The sequence below is a fragment of the Denticeps clupeoides genome, chromosome 3 (assembly GCF_900700375.1).
Source record: "Denticeps clupeoides chromosome 3, fDenClu1.1, whole genome shotgun sequence".
In the NCBI taxonomy this organism is placed as follows: domain Eukaryota; kingdom Metazoa; phylum Chordata; class Actinopteri; order Clupeiformes; family Denticipitidae; genus Denticeps; species Denticeps clupeoides.
The window spans coordinates 14,735,509-14,763,467 of NC_041709.1; the positions used below are offsets into that span (position 1 = coordinate 14,735,509).

General features: G+C 41.6%; 1 protein-coding gene across 2 annotated transcripts in view; it reads right to left on the bottom strand.

Annotated features, from left to right (window-relative positions):
- Positions 1-27,959, bottom strand: part of dym (dymeclin) — a 66,101-nt gene that overhangs the window by 17,851 nt on the left and 20,291 nt on the right. For both annotated transcript variants that reach the window (XM_028973566.1, XM_028973567.1), the window contains 6 exons: positions 17,111-17,296; positions 16,625-16,803; positions 14,271-14,396; positions 10,699-10,812; positions 10,441-10,535; positions 3,117-3,222 (listed from right to left, as the gene is read on the bottom strand). In XM_028973566.1, the coding sequence (XP_028829399.1) occupies positions 3,117-3,222; positions 10,441-10,535; positions 10,699-10,812; positions 14,271-14,396; positions 16,625-16,803; positions 17,111-17,296 (806 nt within the window). The remainder of the gene's footprint in view (positions 1-3,116; positions 3,223-10,440; positions 10,536-10,698; positions 10,813-14,270; positions 14,397-16,624; positions 16,804-17,110; positions 17,297-27,959) is intronic.

Below are 27,959 nucleotides of genomic sequence, written 5' to 3' on the forward strand. Positions count from 1 at the left end.
TGGGATAAATAGGCAAATTTTTATAGTAAGTTCTCGTGGAAATGAGCTGCTAACAAGTGTGAGTGATGGCAGGGTATCGCAGAAAGCAGAAACCATTTGGTAGTGGAGCCCCCCTATAGGCACTGGCCTACATATGACCCTTCAGTGCAGCAAAAGGGCCCCAGCTGTGCCGGAGCAGAGAGGGTGTTGCTGCTGTCGCCTGGTATTGATTGTTGTGCAGCAGAAACCCAGCAAGCCAAGAAGCAGCCATGAAAGGCCAGGGCACAGCAGGGCAGCCCTTAATTACAGCCTGACAAGGAACGCCAGCCGCTTCCATTAGGCCATGAGGAGCGCCCGGCCTGGGGCGTCCTTCCCATTGCCCGCAGCGCTTCTCTGCCTCAGACGGTCGTCGGGCTCCCAGACGTCTGGGAGTGGGGTGGAGATTTAATGAGAGGCGATGACATTCAAACGTCAGGAGAACATAGAATTTTTATTTTTTTTTTGGAGGGGAATAAATAAGGCCATCATGCTTGCAACAGCTCAATAGAAATCCACTAGCGGCCACTTTGCAAGGTCTCCTGACCCAGCAGTGAGCTACCTCCCCACACCCTGCACATGCCCGCATAGCATCCTGAATTTATCAAGGTCAACAAGGTGCAGAAAAGACACCAGAGGCACCATGACCTGAGTCACTTCTACTGCTCCTCATAGTTATTTCACAGCAGCCAGTGGCAATCTCTGCTCATGACGTCCCTCTCAATTTCATTCAAAATATTCCACAGACACACATAGAAGGGGATGAGCATGTAGCTATGGATGTGTGACACCTAAGCGGTGTGACAACTACCATCAGCAAGCAGACCTTCCATCCCAACAACTATTTTCAAGCCTTATCGTGTGTCAAGGGTCATGACCTTACTTCAATGAATACTACTTTCGTTCTAGAGCTTAATAGCAATTTTTGTAGCAGTAAACACATGAATGCATACACTGCTGGGAACTAAATTTGGGATCAAGTGAGAGATTCACACTCCTCTTCCATTCGGTTTTATTATTTCCTTTCCCAAAAGAGCCATTACAGCTTCCCACCAATCCCACATTAAACAAACATCAGCCTGTGTGCTGTTCCCAGGTTCAGCTCTGCTCCACTAAACTGCATTCCTTCCAGATGCCAACCAGCCTACAGCTATTCTATCCCACAGTTCCATGGGTCGCATCAGAGGCAGAGAACGAAACGGATATGGGTCCCAACTAACCCATTACAGTTCGGCAAAGGAAACTTTTAGACAAAAAATCTATACATTTGGGCTAGATGAACACATTCTCAGGAAGGGTGTATGTGAGGGCGATTCAAGAGGACAGCTGCCCAGTGCAGTGCTGGAGGTGGCCTGTCACCTCGGCTCAACAGTCATATTTGATCACACACACACACACACACACACACACACACACACAGACATACTTCTTTATTGTTGTATAGACCTATAGCAATTCAAGAGATGTATAACAAAAAGTGTAATTATCCTACCATGCCTAGTCACCTAAAACTAATATTTATGAGATTATAGTTCTTAAGTGAAATCACACACACACAAATACAACTTACTAACTATAAGTATTACATTAAATCACACATACACACCCATGTTGGTTTTTATTACGGGCACGCGTTATACAGGAGTCTCTGCTCCAAACTGCAGGCTGTGTGTGTGAGAGAGACACCATCTACACTACATAAACAGTATGTGGTGACACATATGTGGTTAACCAGAAGACAAGAGGATCTGGGCATTTCTTTGCAATAAGGCTGGGCAGCTTTCTGGTGTGTGTGTGTGTGTGTGTGTGTGTGTGTGTGTGTGTGTGAGATTATATATCTCACACACACACACACACACACATTTTCATTTGTTTAATATTTTTAAATACACTAAATACACACATACATATATATGTGCACATATATTTAAAAATAAACAAATAAATAAACCTCCCTATATTGACACAGTCAACTTAAGACTGCAGTGCACCAACTCAGTGTCAGAAGCAGACACAAAGAAAGGGATAAACACAGACACCGAGACAAATTAAATCGTCTAATGGAGATCAGAAGGATGCTTTAAAAACTAGACCTATAGCTTAAAACTAGGATGTGGAAACCAAAGTGAGATCACTGCCGTAGCCATTTCCTCAACAGAAACACAAACCTCCATTTCTTGTTTGGATGTACTGCTATATTGTTACCATTACAGGTTACGATTTCTGTTCACATTGACTGAAACATACCAAACAAAGCAAACAGTGGTATGGTACCACCGGGAAGGGAGATGCTCGTAGCAAACATATGACATTTGGGTTGAGACAAGGACAGAGAGAAAGAGACAAAAAGAGAGGGAGAGAGACTCAGGGTCACAAGGAGCACGACAAACAAAAAAGATGGGGGAGGGACTTCTCTGTGCCTACGTGAGGAGCCTAATCAGACCAGCCAGGCTCCAGACGACTGTCTCGACTTCTCTGCTGTCTGCACTGCGCCAAAACCCCCAGGGGCTCCCCAGTGTCTCCCCTGACCTAGACCAAAGCGTCCATGATGGGTGGCAGGGGGGTGGGGTGAGCGGGACGCCTTATGTCAATCCCACTTCCACACAGTGCCAAAAACGCCACCCTCTCTAAGAGCCACCCCTACCTTAATAATGCCTCCAGACTACAGAGGCACCATGGCGACGCTTTCCTCCCACCCTAAGGCTGCAGGTCTGACACCCCCATCCCCCACCTACACTGGGAGCAGTCATGACGCAGGGCTAGAGGTGACCCTGCTGTGACCCACATCCACCCTTATCCCAGGGGGCTGCAGTCTGGCTCTTTATGCTTTTAGGTTTGGCTACTGCTGGAAAAAAAAAAACAGAAGGTAGGGGCTGTCTCCTGTTGCTTGTTAAATCCATGTCGCCCCGTCACCCCACCACAGGTGAAGAACAGGACTGGGCCACCACTCTGCTTACACGTCCCCTTCATGAGTGATCAGCCACCGAGCCCTTTAGTCTCCCAAAACCCTTAGGGGGCAGCAGTCATGCAGACTTGTTAGGATGGAGAGAGAGGGGGGAGAGAGGGGTCTACCATGGTGCAGATGGAAGGAAAGTACTTACATAGTCTGGAAGGGTAGCGCCATCATCTGTGCCTAGGGGCCCTCGCAAGGACTGGGTGGCCTGTTCCAAAACCTTATTGTGCTTCTTAGACAGGAGGGCAAACAGACTGAGAGATAGTGAGAGAAAACAACAGGGAGAGAGAGAAAGAGGGAGGGGAGATAGAGAAAAGGAGAGAGAGAGAGACAAGTCATTGATTGATCATAGATATCCAGCCATGTTCTTGGTATTTTGTGGAAGTTCAGATGAGATCAGTTCTTTCCTTAATATAATAAAATCATTCTGCATAACCAAGCCAGCGTGGCTTATTCTGATGAATGCCATCTTGAACAACATTACAATGACATCACCATGACAACCTCAGCAGTGGACAAAATACACATGCAACCAATTTTATGAAAATGTTGCCAGTTATTCAAACCTTCATTTTGAACAAAATGTAATAACATGTTTTTAAAGTCTATATTAAATCAGGCAAATCATGGCCAAAACATGGAGAAAATGTGCTGAATAAATTCTTTAAAAACATTTAAGGGAGACAAATATGGGCAGAGAATTGTGCCAATAGAAAATGAATATATTTCTGAATTGCACAAACTGGAATTTAATTGTACAAACTGAATCTGAATGTATTAAATAGCATCTGAATTCAAAATAAAGTTTTACATCCCTAAAAATTTAATGCAAATTCGCTTCTCCAAATTCAAATTCCGTTTTCACAATTTGGTTTAAATGTTTGATGACACACAATCCAGGTCCTTGAGAAAAAGCAATCGAGCTCAGACTGCCAACAGCGCTGATTTCATGTTAACGCCAGCTCTGGTCTACCTTCACATAAAGACGTGAATACATAAATACATAATATACATAAATATACGGTATAAAATGGTCTGGTGAAAGACACTGATAGCAGACAGATGCCCTTGAACATTCTTTTTCATTGGGTTTTACAGTTTTTGCTGTTAATCGGTCCAGAGAATTTTAGATTGTATTCTTGTATCACAAGACACCAGGCTGTCTGTGATAACACATGACCGACAGATACCACTTGACATGAGCGAGAAACACTGTTACTACCAAAACAGAACACTGGAGGATTTGCATTATATTTATGACTTTTGTCCCGATTTGTGCAATTCAAGTTTGTGCAATTCAGATTCAAATATATTCAATTCAGTTTCTACTGGCACAAATATCTGCCCATAGACAACCAGTCTCAATCAGAGCATTTATGAGGAGATGCAGACCATGCATGTGACAAAATGTAGTCGTGTTCTGTTCAATGTTACATAAATAATTAAACCAAAACTAAAAACTGACCAATAAGCCACAAAAGTTGCATGGTTGCTTGGCCGACTCTAGTGATTTTGCTGAACATTTGCCCGAGAGGAGGTGGCTGGACAATGAAAAGACAAGTACTGCAGAGAGGGCACTGAAACTTTCACTTGTTACTTATCTCTATGGGAAGCAAACACTTCAATAGCAGGATAACCCAGTGTATTAATTTCATGTCCACTATAGTTACCATGCAGACTCTGCTGGGTGTTGCTCCAGTATGAAAAGTTGATGAGAGGGTGAGAGTGGGTGTGTGTGTTTGGACTAACACTCCCTTTAATCAACTTCTCATACTGGAGCAACTAACATACATGATATCACTAATAAAAATATCACATTCCCCCTATAAAATGTTTAAGTGAAAGTCTGAAAAGTGAGTGGTAGTTCTTAGGTGGCCCTAAGAAAAGCGAGGGACAAATGAGCCATTAAAGCATCAAAGGGTGCACACGGGCAGAAAATCCGCAGCCACATCCAGGACAGTGGAGACACGGCGCATGTGGCAGGGCGTCCAGGCAGTCACAAGCAACAGGACCACAGTCCACCCCCCATAGTTGAACTTAAGCTTAAACTATGGGTCAGTTTCAGAATCTCAATCCCAAATATAAACCAAATATAAAGAAAAACAAGGCCAAACGACTTTTCACAAAAAGAGACATTTCACTCCATAATATACGGGCCAATTTTCTCAGATGAGTCTTTAAATTGTTAAATAAATAAATAAATACATACATACATAAATAAAATCCCACATAAAAATCAGACATATCATTACAGCAAAGCAGTAAAGTCCCCCTTCTCTCTGTCTCTCTTTCACGCTCTCTCTCTGAGAGTGAGGAAAAAAATAGAGAGAAGGGAGGATCATTCAGCTCTGTATCAGCCACGAATGAGCATCCAATCCACACACAAGAAGATATAAATACATGTAACATCACACCTACGTGAGATAAATAAAGAGTGTGTCAAATTTGGACTGAATGAAACCACCAGGAGCCACATGCTATGAAACCATCACTATGCTGCTTGAGTGTAGGTGTCTTAGAAAATGTATACAAAGGGTGCATGTTACGCAAAAAAAAAAAAAATGTTTTCAGAGCTGCCATTTTACTCATTTATTTAAATAGTGTGAAAGCCCAGTTTGGAGTGGCAATGGGTTTGGGAAAGGACACAGTCTGCCACTGTGACAGTCGTGCATAACCAACATATAGTTTAAACCATACTATGAAGGACTGAAACTTGGCTATAACCTTGTTCTCGATAATCTCATGCTCTCATTAGAATATCAAACAGGAAGTCTTTTCTCTTCAGCATTGTTTTTCTCTGGAGCAAGAACAAAAACCTAAGCAGGGGGGCGACCAGTGCGCTGGCCCATTTTTATTTGGAGGTGATGGGGGTACAGTGTGTCACTAATTGCTGGCGAGCCGCAGCAGCGCGGACTATTGTTTTGGCACTGGGCTCTGCGGCAGCATGTTCCATTGTTCATGTTTAGTCTAGACAGAGTGCCTGGAAGCTGTGTCAGGTTGACCTACTGAGAGAGCAAATTGCCTGGCAATCGGCACAGGAGAGACACGCGGATGCGCGTGCGCAGACACACACACACACACACACACACACACAAGCTCTGTCTGTCTGGATTCCTCACTCAGCATCACCACAAAAGCAAAGGCAAAAAAGTGCCAGTCGCAGTCTCCTTCAGATAATAGGGCACTTGTTTTTTCTTTCTTTTTTTATAAAATAAGACCATGTCGAGAGGAGAAGCCAAAAGAACACCTGGCCCCTTTTCCAGCACCACTTCAACATTCTGGGCTGGGTCATACAGAATACTCAGACACAAAGCCTCTGAGCAGAGGGGGACCGGCTTTAGCACAGAGAGCAAATGGAAATGATCAGGCTGAAAGCTCTGAGGAGGACACAGCACAAAGCAGTCTCAGATGGCTGTGATGCAGGGCCTTTACTCAAACTCCAATTAACTTAAAGGAGTTACCAGGAGGACCTGAAGGAGATCCTTGAGTCTAAAGCCTTAGCCATGGTGGCAAAGAATATATATTCAAAGCTCACTGAATGTGGACTCAAATTGGTCATCAGCCTTATATAATGCAAAATGTATATACCTGTTCCAGGCTTAAACAATTTAGAATTATGCTGTACAGTACCAACATTTTATTCAGATAATATATATTAAAATCACATAAATGTATCACCTAATCTTAATTAAATTTTATTATTAAAGTGCCCAAAACTTTCTTTATAAATCACATTCAAATATGTGGAAGTGATTGATTTTGTTATTGTGACAGCACACGATGACACAACAAAATGTGTCCTCTGCTTTTAACCAATCACCCCTAGCGAGCAGTGGGCAGGCATGAAAGGTACCCGGTGCGCAGTGTGTGGGGACGTTACTTTGCTCAAGGGGACTTCAGTGCCACCCTGACTGATCGTGATTTGTCCCACAACCCTTAAGTTACAGGTCTTCTTACTTACCTGCTATGACACTACTGCCCCACATGCTCAAAGTAATCATCTTTTCGCTGCAAAGTATCCTCTAGTATCTTTTATCCCAAATCATACAGTCACATCTGTACAACACCTAGTAGTAATTCCAAGTCAAGGGCACAAGCCCTTTACCAGCACTGTCCACATCAACTCTAAATAAAGTGACTGATCAAATCTGAAATTACGTGAATTTGGAGAGCGATCAGACCTGTTTCAAACAGCTGTTCAACTGTAGTTTCCCTGGGATGGCGTGAGATTCTCAGAAGGGCAAGTATTAACAAGAACTGGCATGACAGTAGAAAAAACTGTGGAAAAAAGCTATTTCAGTGATAATGAGTGGTGCACAATTATTACAGTACACAATTATTGCTGTTAAGTACAGTTTTAAACCCATGCTTTGGTACAGAAATGTATGTTTTAAGAAGAGTTAAAAGTTACAGCTTCTTTCTTTTCTTTATTAAACAGTGATTTAAAATCAAGATAATAATTCTGAGGCGAATAACCAATAATAGTAGTACCATGTTAGAAATTACTTAATGTTAGTAGTAAAAGAAGTCATTTCTGTGATCCCAATCCGTAGAACAAAACACTTAGGAGGCATAAATCCTGAACAGTTTATGAATTGCTGCTAGATAATGGTTTTCATATACAAATAACAGAATCTGGATCCATTTGATAAGCAGCACCATGGGATCTTTCAATTTCTGCCACAAATTATTACAAATGATTTGTAGGACTGACCGGATCATCAAACGATGCAATCCACAAAGACCAATCCTTTGTTTACTTATCTTCCAAATGATCTGGCCGCTAAATTGAGATACACGTATAGCGGGCTAAAAGCATGGTCTGCTCTTTATAGAAAATAGAGAGGCTATGAGGTGTCACTGTCACAGACTGGGGCCGCAGAATGGACTTCAATGAAATCCAGGGACACTTGGTGACGCAATGGAAATTTTTTTTACGGGGCCTCCACTGAACACACAGACCACATATTACCATACATCACCATCCACAGCCATAAATCCAGTCTTAATAAACTTCCAAAGAAATACGGGATTGCGCGTGTCTGACAATTCTCTTACCTCATCTGTGAGCAGGTCAGCTGTACCGCAATACATAAACAAAAGAGAAGCTATTTTTAAAGTATTTTCCATCAACAAAAAACTTCAGGAACAACTGGAGAGGAAGAGGAGAGCACTGGCTCATGTGTGGCCATTCCAGTTTCATGTCCCATGACAGGCAAGAGTGACTAAGAAAAAGCGCGCACATACACACCAGGAGATTGTGTGGTCTGCATACAGACCCAACTGAATGACAGTCTCTGGGCTTTATGACTAACAGAGTTGGCCATTCATATTTCAAATGGTTCCTCTGCCCACAGGAAGGAGATTCCTCCAGGCAGCTTGGAGTCATTACGAGTTCTGCCAGGTTTACTACTGGATAACCGAATTCAGAAACTCAGCTGACCTTTTTTGATGACCTTCTTCAGCCTTAAATGACGCACACACACCTCAAAAACACAAACGAACCCCACAACAATCTTTGGAGAATTAATTACATACATCTTACAAAATAATATGCAGAACATCACAGAGTTGTTCTTTAAGGTTTGTTTATGAGCTTTTCTCAAAAGAAACATTATGTATATATGTGTATATACGTTGAAATAAATTCACTAGTACTTACTATGAATGAATAGAACTGAGAGCAGCCTTGACAAGGAACACAGAATGACAGGCTTTAACAAACCAAACCACAGACTTCCCACCCACTCACAGAAATCTGCAGTAAATTATTCTCTTAAAGAGTGAGAGCAAAAAGGAAAAGGAACCTAGATTTGGCAGGATTTGCTGTAGGCTGGGGGAACTGTGCCAAATAACATCCACATTGTATTGCTGCAGATTTTATTCTAAACTTGGGAATAGATTTTTAGTTTGGTGGTAGGAGGGCTTTAATTTCCATAAACACAATGAGCTTAACAGAATATTCCGGGGTGATGTGCAAAAGGATAACCAGAGCTACATCTTACATGCAATTCACAGCTCAGCACTTTTAAATTCTACATTTGCTCCACATTTTGCCCATTTCAAGTCCATGCTGATTAAGCATCAGGACACTGCTGGCATCTTCTTCCCTGTAACTCTGGATAATAAGGTATTGAAAATGGGTGGGTGACAATGATGCCTCCTATTCCAGGGTAATAACCCTAACCCACCAGACAAAATGATCTCTCACAGTCTCTTTCTGCTCATTTGTGCATTGGCCTTAACGGTCTCTCAACAATAAAATCCAGGTACTGTGTAGGGCAACAAAGAGAGCAGCAATTCAATTGTTCAAACAGTCTAGTTCGGTGTAAGGAATCACTTAATCTCAATCACCATGGCCTGTGCGACTCCACCCTTAAGCTGATTTTGAAATAAAACAACTATTCAACCCTTCCATGATAAACAGGGAGTGTAAAAACAGAATCCTTCTGCCGAAGATGACAAGCAACTGTTGTGATGATTTACTTAATGTGTTCTTTGGGAAGCGATGCCGGGCCAGCATGAGACGCAATGGGTCTGTTTAGAATCTGGGAATGGGAGCCGTAGCTAAGGCAGTGACATCACCAGCATGTAGCCAAACATGCCGCGTTTCAAAGTAACGCTGATGGCACTTCTGACACACTCGTGTGACTGCAAGCCAACGTTCGGTCATTTCGGGCAACATGGCAGTGGATCTTAAATATGCCACTGGCGCTCCCCCAGTTTACTCTTCCAGCCCTGTGAGCCCATCTGTAACAGTCACCAATTGTTAAGAGTTTCATTTCACAATAACAACTCTACCACAACAGAAAATGTTTATACATGAGTAAATATTCTCGGGAAGGGCAGGCCCCAGCTAACAGAGCGAGTTAGTGGAGCACTTCTTCACAGCAGGCTAACACGGCCCTGATTAGCATTACGGGGCCGAGCCTATTAAAAACTCGTTTGGCCGCGATGATTCTTCCACATGAGGTAATGTGCTAAGCGGTGCGGACACAGAGGCAAGGGGATGACAAACAAACATACAAAAACATGGCTAAATATTATACAAGATCGCCTTCAGACCACCCCTCAAAGTTTATTTTGGCTGTCAGCAGAGCACAGCACAAACTACAAATGAAGTTGAAAATAAATGATACGTGTTATTTTACAAAAGCTGCATGTTTTTCTGCATCGCCTCATCATTGAGGGAAAAAATGATCCTCCCAGTTTTGGCTGATTTAATCAATTCCTGTACAAAATCAGCAGGACCTCTACTCATGGTTGGTGCCAGACTGTACCATACTTCTAAGTGCTTCTCACAGTGTGTGTGTGTGTGTGTGTGTGTGTGTGTGTACAGGTCAGTGAGTTTCAAATGTCCAAGGACAAGGACATTTTGCTTATTAGGAATTTTAGTTACTGATGTTAAATCTTGTAACATACAGCTAAACATACATAAACCATGATGTGTGTGAAAGAAACTTGTGACCCACCTGATGATCCGCTGGGCTGCATACTGGTGCAGGTAGCGAAACTGAGCAGACATGTTGGCCAGGGCTGCCAGGCAGTTGGTGTGGAGGTATTTATCCTGATAGAGCACATGGTCAAGGTTATTCAATTTTATTTAAAATAAATTAACCTTTTTGTACACTATGACATGCGAGGGTAAAATGAATGCCCCCCAGCTGTTAATGCATCAACTGAAATAAGAAGAGTAATTTACTGAAAAGGGATGAGGGGATCCCACTCACTCTTGTGCGGGTCATGTTGAACTGAATAGTGCGGATGACCACCAGGATTAAAAGGCTGCCCAGCGAAATCTCAGTCAAAGACCGCTCAGTATACCACGTAATGTTCTTTAACATCTGAAAGATCCAAGTAAAGGGAGACACACGGAAGACAGAGAGAAGAAAGGAAGATCAGCTTCATGCACTTCCTGTCAACTAGTGTAAACACATCAGAAATGCTATGATGTAAATGGCATGGACGCACAAATCAATAAATTGCCATACCTGTTAAGAAATTCACTTGAACATAATGCAGCATGTGCAAGTGGCATGTATAATAAATGATGCAGACACTAAACCCCTCTCACAGAATAGGAGGTATATGTAGTAATGTATTCCATTAATTGCTTATTATCGCAAAATCGGATTCATCACTTGTTGTTTGATGATACTGAGATTTTATCAATATTTTATTAATGACCTGCACAGCCTCAGACTCAACATCTGTGCGTTGGCAACTGGGCACTTCCCACACTTTGAGTGCAGACAAACTGAGCAGGCCGGACTCAGACAAAGACATTTGAGATTCAAGGAAGGTCATAACACAATGCAGTGTGTAAGAATGAAAATGACGCACTCACACATGCACACCTTTCATTCCAACCCTGATTGATTACATATCTGCAAACTGCAAATTGTGTCAAGGAGACTCGGTGCAGCTTCGGTAAAACAGAGAACAGCAGATGGGCAACCATGCCAGTAATGTGTGTTTGAGCTCAGAGGCACTGAGCAGTCCACAGCCTCTTTCTGTCAGACTACAGACACTTTATTGGGAGTGCAGGCTAGTTCCCGTGCCACAATGTGTTCTAGCCGCCGGTGAGTAAGTCTCTGGCTGAAATGCCAATATTGTCAACCCTGTGTTTTCTGGGGGTGCTTAGCAACTGGCATTAACAGCTCGCTGGGACACAAATACAGCGCTGCTGGCAGAATATTAAGACATATGGATCTGTATTGAGCCAATACAAGGAAATATGGGCACTAAAAATGCACTCTGCACGCTAGGGAAAAAAATCATTAAACCAAAGAGGTGAATATTTAATGATGACTTTTCACTGATTCCCCAAGCCCTGGAGACAAGTGTCTGTTGAGTCAATAGAGATGCTGTTATCAAGAGTACAGCTACTGCAGAAATGGGGGGGGGGGGCCGGAGGACAAGTCAATACAAACAGGCTAAGAGGAATAGCCTTCCCTCCAAAAATTGGTAACTCGTACATGTTTGTTTTTTTTTTTTTTTTTTTGCACCTACGCAATAATTAGGGCATATCTTGATTATGGTCACAATGACAAATGCATTTTGGTGAAGGTTAAACAAGAACAGATGTTAACTGCTGCAGACAACACAACTCTCGTCATTTCTTTGTGAAGACCAGATCACATAGTTGTCCCCAAAAATAGTAATGCATAAACACAGACACACACATGTACAAAGAGTGTAGATGAGGTTTAAATCAGCTCAGGCCCTGAGAACAAATTCCATATTGATTAACTGAAGCTCCTCTGCTGACCTGGATTGACCTAGGCTGATGTGTCAACTAGAAGTCAGAATAAAAAATAAAATAAAGTAATAATAATTAGAAAAGGTTTGTTTCAGATGCACGACGCAAGCGGACCAGGATTTTAAGTGAAGTGAATCTTAAGAAGGAAAAACAATTTATTGGATAAGTGTTGTGTGTCATGAATTCCTTACATTAACTTTACATGGAAAACAAAAATTACATCTTTTGGCTTCTGATTAAGAGTGGGATTATGAAAGGTGTTAATGTGAGTAAGGATGACTATATGATTCTTAGTAAAGGAACTGATGATAATAAGGAATGAATGTGGGTTGTCTGTCTTCAGTACTAAAGCAAAACAATTGAGTTCAGCTCAACTCAGAGTAAGGGAAGTGCTGGGAAACACTCAGTATTCCAAGTGCAGGAGAAACATAAAACCTCTTGGACTTGAGAACGCAGGTACCTTGCAGATCACATAGCTGTCAGGTGATCTGGTGGCAGAGACGTTCTCATTCCTCAAGCCCCGGGTGGGGCACAGTTCTGGGCAGATCATGTGCTGTTCTCAGCCAAACTTAACATCCAGCTGCCCACTCAGGAAAATAGCTTTAACTTTAAAGCCATGCCATATTTATATATTATTAAAAAGTGCTGAGGGGAATGTTACAAAGGTGACATGGTAAAGAATATATTTACATACATTACAGGCCAAATGTTTGGACACCTTCTCATTCAATGTGTTTTCTTTATTTTCATGACCATTTACATTGGTAGATTCTCACTGAAGGAATCAAAACTATGAATGAACACATGTGGAGTTATGTACTCAACAATAAGTGGAGACCTGGCCTCCACAGTCACTGGACCTGAACCCAATCGAGATGGTTTGGGGTGAGCTGGTCTGCAGAGTGAAGGCAAAGAGGCCAACAAGTGCTAAACACCTCTGGGAACTCCTTCAAGACTGTTGGAAAACCATTTCAGGTGACGACCTCTTGAAGCTCACCAAGAGAATGCCAAAGCAGTAATAAGAGCAAAGGGTGGCTATTTTGAAGAAACTAAAATATAAAACATGTTTTCAGTTATTTAAACTTTGTTAAGTACATAATTCCATATGTGTTCATTTGTGAGAATCTACCAATGTAAATAGTCATGAAAATTTAATGAGAAGGTGTGTCCAAACTTTTGGGCGGGTGTCGCCGCGGTGGCTTTATCGCAGAGGGGCGTGCGTGAGGGGGGCAGCTTGCTCTTTATCCCGTGTCCCCTAATGGCGGCAACGCGCGTAGTCGGCGGGCCGTGACTGGGGACGCGGAGCCGGAGCGGCTCTGGCGAGAGGAGGCGTCCTGATGGCAGGACAGGCCAGGCGGTGTTTTGGTTTGTATCCTTTCACGCAGTAAAAAAAAGAAAAAAACCTGCAGCTCTCAACTTTAAACCAATGTGCATGTGTAAATTCTATGATGAACCGAATTGGTCGTTAATGTCTTTAAATAGAAATAGACTTTTCTAAGACTCTATGCGACTTGATCGTTTATACATACTATAGAATATTGCCATTATACTTCATGTTTTTATATTTTCGGCATTACTGCTGACATGACATTAATGTAATGTTGTGACGTCTTTAATTTCAATGCATTTTCTGTTTAATATGTAAGAGTGCATTTTTATTTAGTACTTCTCTATTGGAATTCAGGTTTACTTGGTAACTTGAGGTAGCTACTTGGTAGGTTTACTTGGTAAATCTGTCCAAATGCCTTCTGGTACAGTGTATGTCGAGTACGCTGTACTGTACGGTGGTACTGGCTAGTGGCCTATGAACCAGGTTCAAATCCCGCTTACTACCATTGTGTCCCTGAGCAAGACACTTAACCCTAAGTTGCTCCAGGGGGACTGTCCCTGTAACTACTGATTGTAAGTCACTCTGGATTAGGGTATCTGATAAATGCTGTAAATGTTTCAAACGTTTCCTCAGCCAGCTGAATTTTTTTATAGTCACCACTTAAGCAGTGGAAAAGCAAAGCAATAGAGGTTGTGGGTTTGGCTACTCACCACTTCATGGACAGATCTGTTAAAAGTGTCATCTTCTGTAAGGATAAGAAGGATTATGAGGGCCATGTACACATGATGAGAGTTTCTTTCTTCGACATGGTACAGGATCTCTAGAATAGGCATGACCTGAAAGGAGAAAAAAAAAAAAAAAAATTAATAATTCCAAACTGTTTGTGTGCTCCCCCCAAATTCATGCATAATTTAGACCATATATTAGGTCAAATGTATGATTACAAACCACTATCAATATATACAAGATCCAGAGCAATTATAATTTACCTTCTGGATATAAATTGCAAGTCTTAAACCTGTAACTATAGTTAGAATTTTTGATGATACATTTCCAGGTTTCCAAGTTTAATATTGGGTCTTGGCAACATTTTTTGGTTTCAAAATAAATTAAAACATAATTTGAACTGGACAATCTTGCAAGCAATGTACAAATACAACTGATGAGCCAGTGCATGGTTTTATATCAGTTCATATCAGACTTAATTTTCATGGTAAGGAGTATTCCCTTACCATGGGTCAAGAAAAAGAGACACACAACACAATTATGATAATAAAATGTGACATTTATGATGCTTAAGCATCCAATATATAGTAAGGAAATAGGGAGAAAAAGAGTTAGATTGTGTGTAGGTTGCTCAGTTCCCATTGCATCACCCGCTGTTGTGAAAGGCTTTGCATTCCTCAGATGCAGACAGGGTTTGGAGGATGAGCTGTTAGCTGGGCAGACAGTAGCTCAGACAGGGCAGTGTCTGATCGCAATGAGCAGGATGAGAACTCTCTCTGAAGGCCAAGACACACTGGCAGCTAGCAGGCAGCTCCATGTCTAACTCAGTCTGCCCCAGTATGGCACCGGACAGAGGGGATTTTTATGTAGTCATGGTTAAGGTGCCAACTGTTTCTTACTGAGTGAACAGATGGATTACAAAGGGTAGAAAAAGAAAAGGTGTCCATCAGGAGGAAGAGACTTAGATTGAGTTAATAATGGGAGTTAAAAGAACACATAATAAATAAAGTGAAGAAATCTTCTATGTCTATAATTCTCTAGATATACAGGAGGTTTCCTAATAAAAACAGCAGTTAACTAAATCTGCCAGGTTCCATATTCTCAACAAAGGTTAAGAGGGGTTGCCATGTTGCAGAGAGTCTCTTCTGATCCTGATCTAGTGTCCATATTTCAGAGATGTCGATTTGCACAAAATCTTTCTTTTCGTGTTTGCTTGCCCTTTACTTAAATGTACATAATCAGTAACAATAGTGGAAGATGAAGCAATAAATTGACCACAAATTTTAGAGTAGGCGTCAAATATTAGATCCGAAAAAGTGAAAGTGAAGTGCTTGTCCTTGTGAAACAGTGCATAACCGCACACGGTGACACAATGAAATGTCCCCTCTTCTTATAACCAATCACCCTTAGTGAGCAGTGGGTAGCAATAAAAGGCACCCGGGGAGCATTGTGTGGGGACAGTGCTTTCCTCAGCGAAACCTGTTCAGGGATTCGAACGGCAACCTTTGAATTATGTGCCACCTAGGGATGGATGGATGGATGGATGGATGGATGAATAACTTGATAACTTTGGGCATATCCAAAACATATGCTTGTAGATGGCAACTGATTGCATCGGTCACATGTAGGATCAATAAACCAATGAAGCCAGCATACAAATATAAATTGAATCACAGTGTGTCTGAGACAGATGGATGAGTAATATATTATTTTAAATCACATTCTGCCATGTTTGTTCTAGAAAATTGGTCCTTCTAGAACCCCTTTCCATTTACATCTCATGGCCTCCAAGGTCTTCTGATTGGTGGTACTGAACAAGTTATAGTTCCTATTTCCTTTGCAGAAAGTAGTAAACCCAGAAGAGAGTTGTTAAAAGTTGGCGGCAACATAGCTCCTAAGCTGTAAATACCTTAAAATGTAATCAAGGAGTACCACATTTCTTTGCTATCTGTTCAAATAATCCAAAACTGTCTTAAATATAAAAGGTGAGAGAATACCATGTTTATACCCTATGTCAAATGCTTCAGCCATCATTGAAAGGTTGAAAATGTCAATAGAGCTCAATGGGGTTTAAGTCTAGAGACTGTATTGTCGACCTGTTTTCAAGCTGTAGTCAGTAATCAAGAAAAGTTGGGACACCTGTAGGAATTGCACCAACTTTCAAGGCCTGATCAACCTCCAATGCTACCATTTTGTAATTCAGAAATTATGCATTCACCACTACCCTTGCACCAATTCTGAGATATTCAATGGAATTGAACTGATCAATTATCAATACAAAACTTCTGAACAGTAACGTGTGTGTGTGTGTGTGTGTGTGTGTGTGTGCGCGTCTCACCAGGTTTTCCATGTCAGTACGGGACAACATGTATGTCCTCATATTCTGGTTCTGATGCAGCAGAGTGTAGAGTAGCAATGTGGCCTGGTCCGAGCACTGCTGTTCACACAGTGCCGTGTACAGGCTGTTGAAGTTGATCTGGAATGTATGGGGCTGTGGTGATGGGATGGATGAAGTGTCTGGAAGAAAGGAGAGGGGCACATTAATTTCTTGTCATTTCTGTTTGACCACAAAAAAAAAACTCCCAAAAAGATAATGTTGACATGTCTCATTCAAATATTTCTGAAGCAGATGGGCAATAATTTTGTATAATTAACCGTGGCCCAATTGTACCTAAATCTAATCAGATTTGCATTGTTATGCTAAGTGATCAAGAACATCATTTCAGCCGGTTATATGAATAGTCAAAAATTGGCCAAGCTGTTCCTTTCACAAATTGAAGCATTATGTAAACACTCCCTACAGGAGTGTAGGTAGGACACCCACCTTGTGTGTTCTTGAAGCAGGTGATAGCCTGCCTGTAAGGGTTGGGGCACTCTGGTCGATCAGTCAAATTGGCCAGTACCAGCAGAAGGAAGAGGCTCTGGTTTGACAATGGCAAGGGGTTATGCTCCTGGTCCAGGCTGGATTTGCTGCCAGCCCCTCCAAGTGTGAAGACACTCCACAAGCCACCTGACAAAGACAAAGTAACTGAAGGTAACTGAGATGGCAGGTGTCAATTTTCATGCGTATTCAGTCCCTCCAGTTTCTCAAGATTTAGTGATCGTGAAGCTGCATATTTTCAATCCTATTGCATAATATTTGCAAAAAAATTACCCCAAAATCCTTCAGATAAAGTTACAATTGTTGTACAACATCTGCTGGTGGCAGTATTTCCCATGCACAAAAAGCACTGAAGTTCTCTGAAGATCTATTTTAAGAACCCACCAGCAAAACACCTATTTAGCATTACTAATCGTGGAAATGTTGAAAGAACCTTTTCAGCTGGTGTTAAATTAGACCTACAAAACAAATATAAGATATATCATCAAATATAAGATATATCACCAGCAATGTGAAGTCCAAACACCCTTCACATGCACACTTCAGACTCTTTCAATCCAGAAAAGGTAATGAAGCATTCAGACCCTCACTGCCAACCTGTGCAATAACTTTCCACAGGCCATCAGACAACTAAACAGGGACTTTCCACACACACTCTACCTTTTATGTACAGTGCATTGCTCTATGGTCTATTCTCTGGAAAATAAAACCAAAAGGCGAAAAAATATTTGTACATTTACTTGTCCTATTAGTTAAGATGGGTACTCAGATAATGTGGAACACTATTATCATAACCCAGACGTTCAAAGTTCAGTTTTTATATGTTATACTGAATAGTGCATCAGGCTTAAATAAAATATTCATACAATGCACCACTCTTAGTACTGGTTATCATATGTTAAACTTTACAGCACTCGTGTAGCTTTTAGACCAGTGACATTGTAGTCCCGTGCATCCCACCATCTTGGTCGACTTAGCTGCGTATATTGGTATTGCATAAACATTACATTACTGAAGTGTTGCAATTCAGTTTTCAGACAATGAACTGTTGCAAGCACCTTACAAACTGGAAGGAAAGACAAGTGTGGTAAGATTATCATAATGTTGTCTGTTTAAGATGTCTGATCAAACATTGCGTAGCCAATGCAGCACCAATTTGTATGAAATTAATGGCATAACTGCGTTACTGGATCAAACACATACATAACGTGTGTCTAGTTCAATAAGTAACCAACAAAGCATCATGGCAAACAGGAGGGTGAAACAGGGACATGGGGTCTTACAGAGGCTGACACTAGGACATGGAACAGGAGGCTAAACCTGACAGTTAGCGCTGACAAAGTGCAGCCATGCTAATTATAACAGAGGCTCCCTTCCATCACCTCCAGTTACTGAAATAGATAAATGTGCTGATTAAAGCGAGCAGCGTTCAAATCAGGGCAACCAGAGAAGCAGGGACTTGAAAATTAGCGCAGTGAACCTCCATCTCCCCCTGGAGGCCAGTAGGGAAAATACATGCACTCTCTGTGTGTAACTGTTGTCTGTGTGTGCTTGTGTGTTTCCTTGTATGGTCACACAAGTGTAGAAATGTGTGTGTTCTGTTAAATATTCAAATATTTAAGCAATAATACACTCACAGTCATGCTATACTGTAAATTTACCACTTGTGGGTATTAAAGTATCACCTCATTACATCTTATACCATTTGCGCATGGTTTTATAATTGTTATCCCATGGCTTAATTGTTACACGAGTCTTGGCACTTACAAAAGTTGCAATCTAACATATGATGTTGTTGCTTGGCAACAACAGGTTGCATTACATAGTAAAGGAGATGTGACCCTGGCATGTTTCAAGGTGAGTAAGATGTGAGATGTGATCATACAAGTCTTGTGGCCATGAAATTACTGACAGTAGTGAGATATAGTGCCACAACGTTAGTCCCTAAATGACTTTTTTTTTTTTTTTTTTTTTTTTTTTTTTCGTTCCTCTCAATCCCAAACTGTGGTTATAAGCAACGAAGACACTCTGCAATCAGACATCTTGTGACAGAAGTATAGTTTGAAACCACATCTTAGCTACTGAGCATTTCCATCAACACAGACACAGGAGCTGTTGGGGGGCTGGTCTTCATGGGGACAGTGATGGCCCTGTAATCAGAAGGTTTGAATCCAGAGCTGCCAAGGTGCCAGTGAGCAAAGCACCGTCCCCACAAACTACTCCATGGGCCGCCCACTGCTCACTAAGGGTCATGGTTAAAAGCAGAGGACACATTTTGTTGTCTGCACCATGTGCTGTGCTTCACAATGACAATCACTTCACTTTCACTTGAGGTGGGCTTGTAGTATCTGGAAACAGTAGTGTATCTCCCTTAATCTGCAGCCAGGTTGAGACCAGAGCATCTTAGCAGCAATTCAGGAGACAGACACTGGATTTAAATTGATTTACGCACCTTTTTCACCCCCAAGTTGTGATGGCTACTGTCCAGCTGATCTGAGATGCTGGTAGTGCAGGCGCGATGTACCAATGACAAATATGCTGAGGCCACAGTCTGGCACATGCCAGCCATCAGTAAATATACACACCGTCGATAATGGCTTCTCACCCAGTCATCTCATTCTCCCTCTCCCTACATCACAGTGACACCACCCCACACACACAAAAACACACGCTTGCCGAGTTGATTATTAATAGATAGCAAGCTGATTGGAGTGGAGCACTGGCAGGTATTCTGGGAACTGGTGAGTAGAAGAATTAGCTGCATTTTCAAGTAGGGGTGACAACTGGGGCAATGACTAAACACAACAAAACCAACACACACACACTCATGCAGTCAACAGACAATACAATGTCTTGTTCTTTTAGTGATGGGCCGGGTTCTCCCAAAGCCTTTAAAAATACGATCAATATGAATTTCATTCCCTGGCTGCATTACAAAGACAAAGGATTATTTTCAGGCAGAGATGCATGTCTGAGCTTGGTTATTAGTTCTCACAGAAAGATTAGGAGCGACAGACGGCTGGACGGCGGCTTAGAATTAGCCAGTGCTCTCCCCCACACCAACTCACAATGTGGGAGAAGCACACAGTGAGAGGCTTTAGAGAAGCACACAGCAAATCTGAGCCAAAAGAGGGAGCTGGTGCTGGGCAATATCATAAGGTGAGCAAAAGAGAGACAGAAAATGTGTCAGGGAGCTCAGTTAGTGAGTGACAGGAGCTGAGGTCAGAGCTGGTAGTGCCCACTGCCTACCTCTGACTATTCTATTAACTGGTGTAGCACAAAAAGAGCCAGACAGACGACTTAACGTCTGTCGGCTGCTTCCGGAGCAAAGCTCTCAGACACTCACCCACACACAGACAGAACTAAACGGATTATTGTGCACCCACACACACAAAAAAGAACTGCACCAGCAATTGGTAAAGCCACAAACTGAACATATCAAATAAGACAGAACACAACTGATGCATTAAAGGACTAGTGACTAGTGAAGACATTGTGATACACAGCACAGCACATCACGAAACGTGTACTCTGCTTTTAACAATCACCCTTAGTGAGCATCGTGCCACCATGACAGGTGTGGGGACGGTACTTTGCTCAGAAGGACTTCAGTGGCACCTTGATCGGGATTCGAACCGGCAACCTTCTGATTACGGAGCCGCTTCCTCAACCACTAGGCCACCACTGCCCCTTAATCTGCCTTTCACTCAGTTTTCCATATTAGTCCTCTCTGCAAGATGCTCCATCTGCAGCCAGTCTCCAGTTGGGAGACTCAAAGCCTCTTTCCCTTTAAAAGTCTACATGAGCCTAGTGCTCTCTGGTAGGACTGAAGACAATATCAGCAAATATCACCAGTCTGTCTGTTTTATTGTCATATAAATCTGTGCATATAGACCAGGAATTCAGAACAGTTGTCTTTGTATGCATATTTCTGTCCTGTATCAGTCTTGAGTCTGATACTATGAAAGTAATGTCAATGGATTTAAAATAAATTATGAAATGAAGTATGAGATGGCCCATTCATATGTTAAAATATTTTTATTTATTTATTTTGTATTTCAGATCGTATTCTTGTATCCAGGTATGTCCAGACACCAGGCTGTTTGTGTTGATATGTGACCAAAAGACACCACTTGACATGAGCGAGCAAAATTCATTTAAATTCAGCAAAAACACAGTTACTACCACAACACTGCAGGATGTGTGTTAAATTTATGAATTTTATTTATCCTGATTCATTGCATGAAAGTAGCGCAATGTTGTCACCATTAAATCAAACTCTCTACAGTGATTGGCTACCTTTTTTTTAAAAAAGCGACACGTTTGTGAAACAAGAGCAATCAGTAAAGTTTCAAATAAATACAAATAATATAGGGGTATTCACAAATATTTGTAAATGCAGGTTTGTTTTTTTGTCTCAAAAAATGCATGTGTTACATTAATTTGTAAGTCATGAAATATTTTTGTGAATCTTATTACATTTGTTGCCGAATCAAGAAATATATTCATGAATTTTGAAACTAAAGACTGAATGGAGGATCCTACGGTCACATGGAACCTTGTGAATAATACATCCCCAGCATGCACTAGTGTTTACCGGTCACTATCCCAGATCCGGTAGAGGTGTTAGGTCATTTAAGGTTTGATATGAAATAGAACTTCAATGAACTTGGTCTTAAATTAAAAAAAAAAAAAGGGTAGAACAGAGGTATTTTGGGATGCCGGGTTCAGTTGAAGGGCAGTGTGCACTTGGGAATGCCAATAACAACAAGACAGTGAATGATGTGGCAGGAAGCTGGAACATGTAGCTGGGCCCTAAGGACCACCCCCCAACAGGTCCCCAGGCCTTGTCCTACGCAGTGCTTCTTCAAAAAAAATAAAAATTAAGAGGAACTACACCAAGAACTGCATTAACAAAATGTAATAATATTGGCAATTAAAAATAATATGCCAGATATTAATCTTGCTTCCCTTGCACATTTAGTCACTATAACCAGATGAAATGGAACATCGACATTTTACATTCTAAAAGAATCCATACAATGTTTCCTAATAATGTGATTTTTTTTTTTTTTTAAAAAAGACTTTTTGTCCCAGCCTGACCTATTAAAGGGTTCAAATCTGGCTTTGTTCTTTTTTTAGTACTTGTCTCAGCATACTCGTATGGTGCTAATAAATAAACAAACCAAAAACCAGATAAAATATGCTGCAGAGCAGACTGAAATCTAAAAAGCATTTTGACCACCAGAAGGAGTTCATATGTATTTTTACAAGCTTGAAACAGGTGGGCAGGGAGAGTGATGGAGAGGATAAGTGGAAAAGAAAATTGCGGGAAAAGGGATTGGTCACGAGTTTCCGTGAAGCTCCTCTAAGGCCCAGCCTTGCTTGTGTTCTTCAACTCTCCCCCTCTTCCTCTGTGCGAGGTCAGGCAGAGGGCAGCTTGTGCAAAGCCCTGAGTGACTGTGCTGCAGTATTTATGAGTAGGTGTTGGGAACAGGGTGGTCCGGCCAGCCGACAGACACAGTAATGATCCCTGGTTCAACCCTGGTTCAACCCTCTCTCTCTCTCTCTCACACACACACACACACACACACACACACACACACACAGTAGGCTGATTTGGACTTTGAGGGACATTCATTAAGGGCAGGGCAGGCCATGACAACCTCCAGTCTGACACATAGCCTCACAGTTCCTCAGTATGTGCAAACCTTCACAATATTTCACCCAGGGAGAAAGGCCACAGCATATGAAGTAATAGGCGGTTGCTCCAGACTTAAATCAAGTGCCAGTGGTCTTAGAAGGCTGTCAAGTACAATCAAATATTCAAATATAATATACATATATATTATTCCAAAACAAACCTCCTGAATATTGGCAACCCCCCCAGACCTTTGTACGTAATAATCATTCTGGCTAATTAGACAGGTTCTTTAAAAATTTTTTTAAAAAGTTTTGTTTAGGTTCTGAAGAGCCACATCACTGGTAGCGTTGTCCTGCTCCCACACAGCTGAATAAACACACGAGGGCCAAGATAATCTACTAATGAGAGCCACAGCTAGTTTCAGGGCTACAAACAGACCTTCCTTTAACCACAGCTGATTGTGAAAGTGATGAGAATGAGAGATCATCAAATATTTGATTTAGATTTCTCTTCCGGCCATTCATTGCATTTTGTTAAAGATCCCCAATCATGAAATTTCACTTTAGTTCCCCTAGCCTGCAATGGCTAGAAATTGTGATAGGTGTAAAGAGTGCCAAATCATGTCTGCAGCAAATGTTGTCTTTGGTGAATGGTGTTGATTACATCATTTCCACGAATGCCTGCTCAACATCTATAAACCACTCCCCTCTTCCTCCCACCTCTCTCCTGCTCATTTGCATTTAAAGCTACAGACAAAGATTCCAAACAAACACAATGGATGAAAGCAGAGTCAGGGGAAGAGGAATCGAGTCAGAGGAGGGAGAAGAGCTGGCCATGGAAGAAGAGGAGCCAACAAGGGTGAGGAGAATGTCCAGGAGGGAGAGCAAGACAACCTTGCACCATCATTACGGACAAGACGCGAGCAACAGTCATTGACCATGTCATTGTCTATGGCATGACAGAGTTGAAAGAATACCACATAGCGGTGGGAGGGTTGCCATATTTACAGTGGCCCAGGAAATCCTCATTGTGGATATGGTTTGTGAGAACAACCTCATCAGACTCCAGGTGATCAGAGACAAAGTCATTGCCAACTTTGAGAGCATTGATTATGTCAGCTTGGCCAAAATAGATCGAGTTCTCTGGCGGCAAAAGATGCGGATGAAACAGGTCTATAGGGTCCCTTTCAGTGTAAGTATACATCCATGTTCACAGTACAGTTAGTGGACATACTGTGTTGCTCAGTGGCAATTACAGATATTACAGTTGTACACGATGGCCAGACCTCATGAGTACCTCTACCTGGATGAGGGTGGCTTCAACCTGCAGAAACAAAGGAAAAGAGGCCGTAACATCAATGGCCAAAGAGCAATCACTGAGGTTTCTGGCCAACAGAGGAGTAATATTACTCTTTGTGCAGCCATGGGTTTGGAGCGGCTTGTCCTTGGGTCTTACAACACCCAGCATCTCCTCACCTTTCTAAAAGACATCCTACTGGACCACCAACACCACCATCCTGGGCCCACACATCACATTTATGTGATCATTTGGGACAATGTAGTGTGTAATGATGTGTATAGTGTTTACATTTTTGAAAGCTTTGAGCTGCTCTTTTGGTGTGAAAGTTTGAGTTTTGAAGTGAGAAGGTGTGGTTGTGTTTATGTAGTTTTAGAAAAGGGTGTTGTGTTTAGACATTGGGGAACATGGAGGAAACGTTTGTGAAATGTGTTTTAGCATTTGAGAAAAACTGTAATAAGCATTTTCTCTTTTCACACCTGCCTAAAACTGGCATATATATATTTTAACCCTAAAAGCATAGTATAAAATAAAGTAATTAGGCTTGAATTAAGTGTTTGCATTATTTAAATCATAACACTTTTCACAATAATGTCAACAATGTTTAACAATAATGTTAAATAATGTCACTCATTGGACACAGCGATTCAACCAGTCAAACTATTGCTTTTGCATATTTATAGTCATAAAACCTCAGAAAACTATCCAAGCCCAACTTTCCATAAACTTTATAATTATGTTTTGTCTAAAAAAAAACATTCACACTATGACGATGCACTAAATGATTTAACTAACATGCTGGGTGGATCGCAGGGTGTAACCCAGAGCATAATCTCATGCGACACACTGCAGCCTGTGAACATGCATCTTCTAATCTTCCCTTTATCAGAAGGATGGCGGGAAAACGAACAGATAAATTACAGACGAGTGCGTGTCTGTGACCATGTGCACACAGAGGGGCCCGTCCAGGCGCTTCATTAATCACTGATGTGAAGATGTGTCTGTCACCTCACCGACCTTAAAGCTTGGGAGTTCCTGCTGATGCTAAGGCTTCCCAGGCTGACTTTCACAAAGAACATGCAACTGGTCTGATCTCACACGCTTCCCGACATCATGAATGTAGGGAATAGGCGGCAAATTAACACTCACATACCTAGGCATGACCAGTATTAGTATGACTGTGACTATGGGCATGTCTAATTTTAAGAGAAAACCACCTTCCTTTGCTACACTAACACAAATACTCCAAATTAACATAAACTTGGGAAAGCCTGGAAGAATGATCCTAAGTTTCTCAATTAAAGGCCATTCTGCCATGAAGCATCAGGTCAAACATTTATAAATTGGACTTCCTGCCCGTCATCATCAGGATAACCCAGACAACTAATTACTCGGTCAGTGACAGCACAGGAGCCCTTCTAACGGTGTTGTGTACAATCTAATCCTCCAATACTGCTGTCAATGCATGGTTGTTACGTCTCTAAGTAAGAATTAGAACAAGTCTGCGTGAAGCTGGTGTCCAGCCACTACAAGCCCTCAGTACCAACATGATCGGCAGAAATAGCGAGTAAGTGCACTGTCCAAAAGCAATTTTCCTTCCCATAGTGTGTGTGTGTGTGTGTGTGTGTGTGTGTGTGTGTGGGAGGGAGGGAGGGAGGGAGGGAGGGAGGGAGGGAGGGAGGACGCAGACACACAGACTCTGGGGGATTACGCAGAAACCAGGCATCAATCAGGGAGCACAGACAGGTCGTCTGCTGATGGCCTGCTGATAGGCATCTGCCACCAACAAAGAGCACTTATCTGTGGGAAAGCGATGACCGTGTTTCCATTTGCACACAGCCATTTTCCTCGCTTTCGTCTCTTTCTCTGTACCCCCTCGACATGTAAACTCGGGTTTGGTCCGTCCTGCTGGATGTCTCAGGCTGGAGAGGTTTAAATAATACTCCATTGCTGTCTTGAATTACTGAATAGTGTTGTACACAATGCTAAAATGACATCTGATTATATTCAAAGAGTAACAAACCAATGCATAATGACATTTCTTATGATTTATTGTAATTAATAGTCAACTTTTTATTTAAAAATCATTATGTTCTGTTTAATTACGGAGACTGTAAAATTCACCTGCATCAAACCCTATGCTTTTTAAAATAATTATTAAAAATGATTCTTTTCCACATCTCTAATACATACTCTGCAGCATCTAAAAGATGAAGACAAACTTGCCAGCAAAATGCCTCAGCAAAGCACAAGAACACTTGTGATGCTTCTACTCATTTATTGAATTTATTTCCCATTTCAATGCATTTAAATCAACCTATTAACGTGTCACCTTGTCGGTATGCTTCCATTCAGTACACATATCTCACATTCACTTACGCTCAAGGATGTCAACAGCACAATACAGCACAAGGATGTCTACAGCACAATACAGTAGCAATAAGTTGTTAGGCGTGATACATGGAACCAGAGCTTTTCAAAAGCTTGACAGCCACCACATGAAGCAGAGCTAATGGCTGCTGACTTAAAATGCAACTGCCCAAGTTAGCAGAAATGAGCCTGGGGTCGCCATCCCTGTGGGCTATGCTGGTGCCATGACCCAGATTGCATTGCTGACATGTACAAACACTGGGGACGTCTGCAGGGAACTGTGCAAAAAGGTCAAAGTGGAGCAAATGGAGCAGAGCAATCAAACAAAGCTCAGTAATGGAGCATAAAAAGACCAGCACCCAAAACCTCAAGATTGTCTAACATTGATCATAAAATACAGAAAATGGCAAAATTCACAGCCACTGGCCTATATTGCAACAAAGTGTAGCTATTATGCAGCTATTAAAACAATAATGACAGTCGGTAATACTAGTAATTTTCATAAAAAAAAAAAAACTAACACCTACCATACATCAACAGTCCCTGGCCACATTATTATGAACATACATGACATGCTGACATTCACAGCCACTTTCCTTTATAATTAATTTCAAGATTCTACATGGAAAAAGCACAGCATAGAACTTACCAATAATATTATTGTATTATTATTAATTTTTATTTGAAAAAAACCTGAAGCTGAGTATATGCTGATTTGATTAATTTCAATTAATTTTAGAAGCTAATGTTCAACTTTTATATATGCTATTTAAACATGTCTACCCTGCAAATATTATAAATCTGCTACTTCTAATTCTTATCATTTACCAATTTATTTATTCCCCCAAATTGTAACATGGAAGTACGTTGTAAGTCGCGATTCTCAGTCAAGGCATTTCCTGTTCCCTAGAAGTGCTTCCTTCCCGCCTGCTGAGATTCCCAGAGATATTAGTGGGAAAACAGATCCTGCCAAGAACTTGGAGTGAAACATAGCGCCGCTGCCTCAGCGTTGGTCTTGCCTGGCATTTGTGCTGATTTGTCAACATAAAAGTAGTGGTGCCATATTAACGGCAACTGAAATTTGTCACTATTAGGTTCAGGTTTGGCAATACTTGGTTCTTAGTGTATGTTCTTTACAGGGAAACAACAGAAATAAAAATTAACTAAATATTGTTTTCCACCCATTTGGGATGTTTGCCCAGAGTTTGCTGTGTAAGCTCAAATCTGATTCTACTGAATGGTGTTTAATTATGGCAGGGAGAATATGGTTTTGGCTCCAGCCATGCTGCTTTGGATTGTGGGAAAGACTTTGGAAGGAGCTAAAATGAGGCAAAGGCGGGCCTGGAGTGTGGTAATAAAATAATAACAGCACAGGATGGAGGAGCTGCCTACTGCAGGGAGGGAGGGTGTGTGTGTGTGTGTGTGTGTGTGTGTGTGTGTGTGTGTGAGAGAGAGAGAGAGAGAGAGACAGAGAGCAGAAGG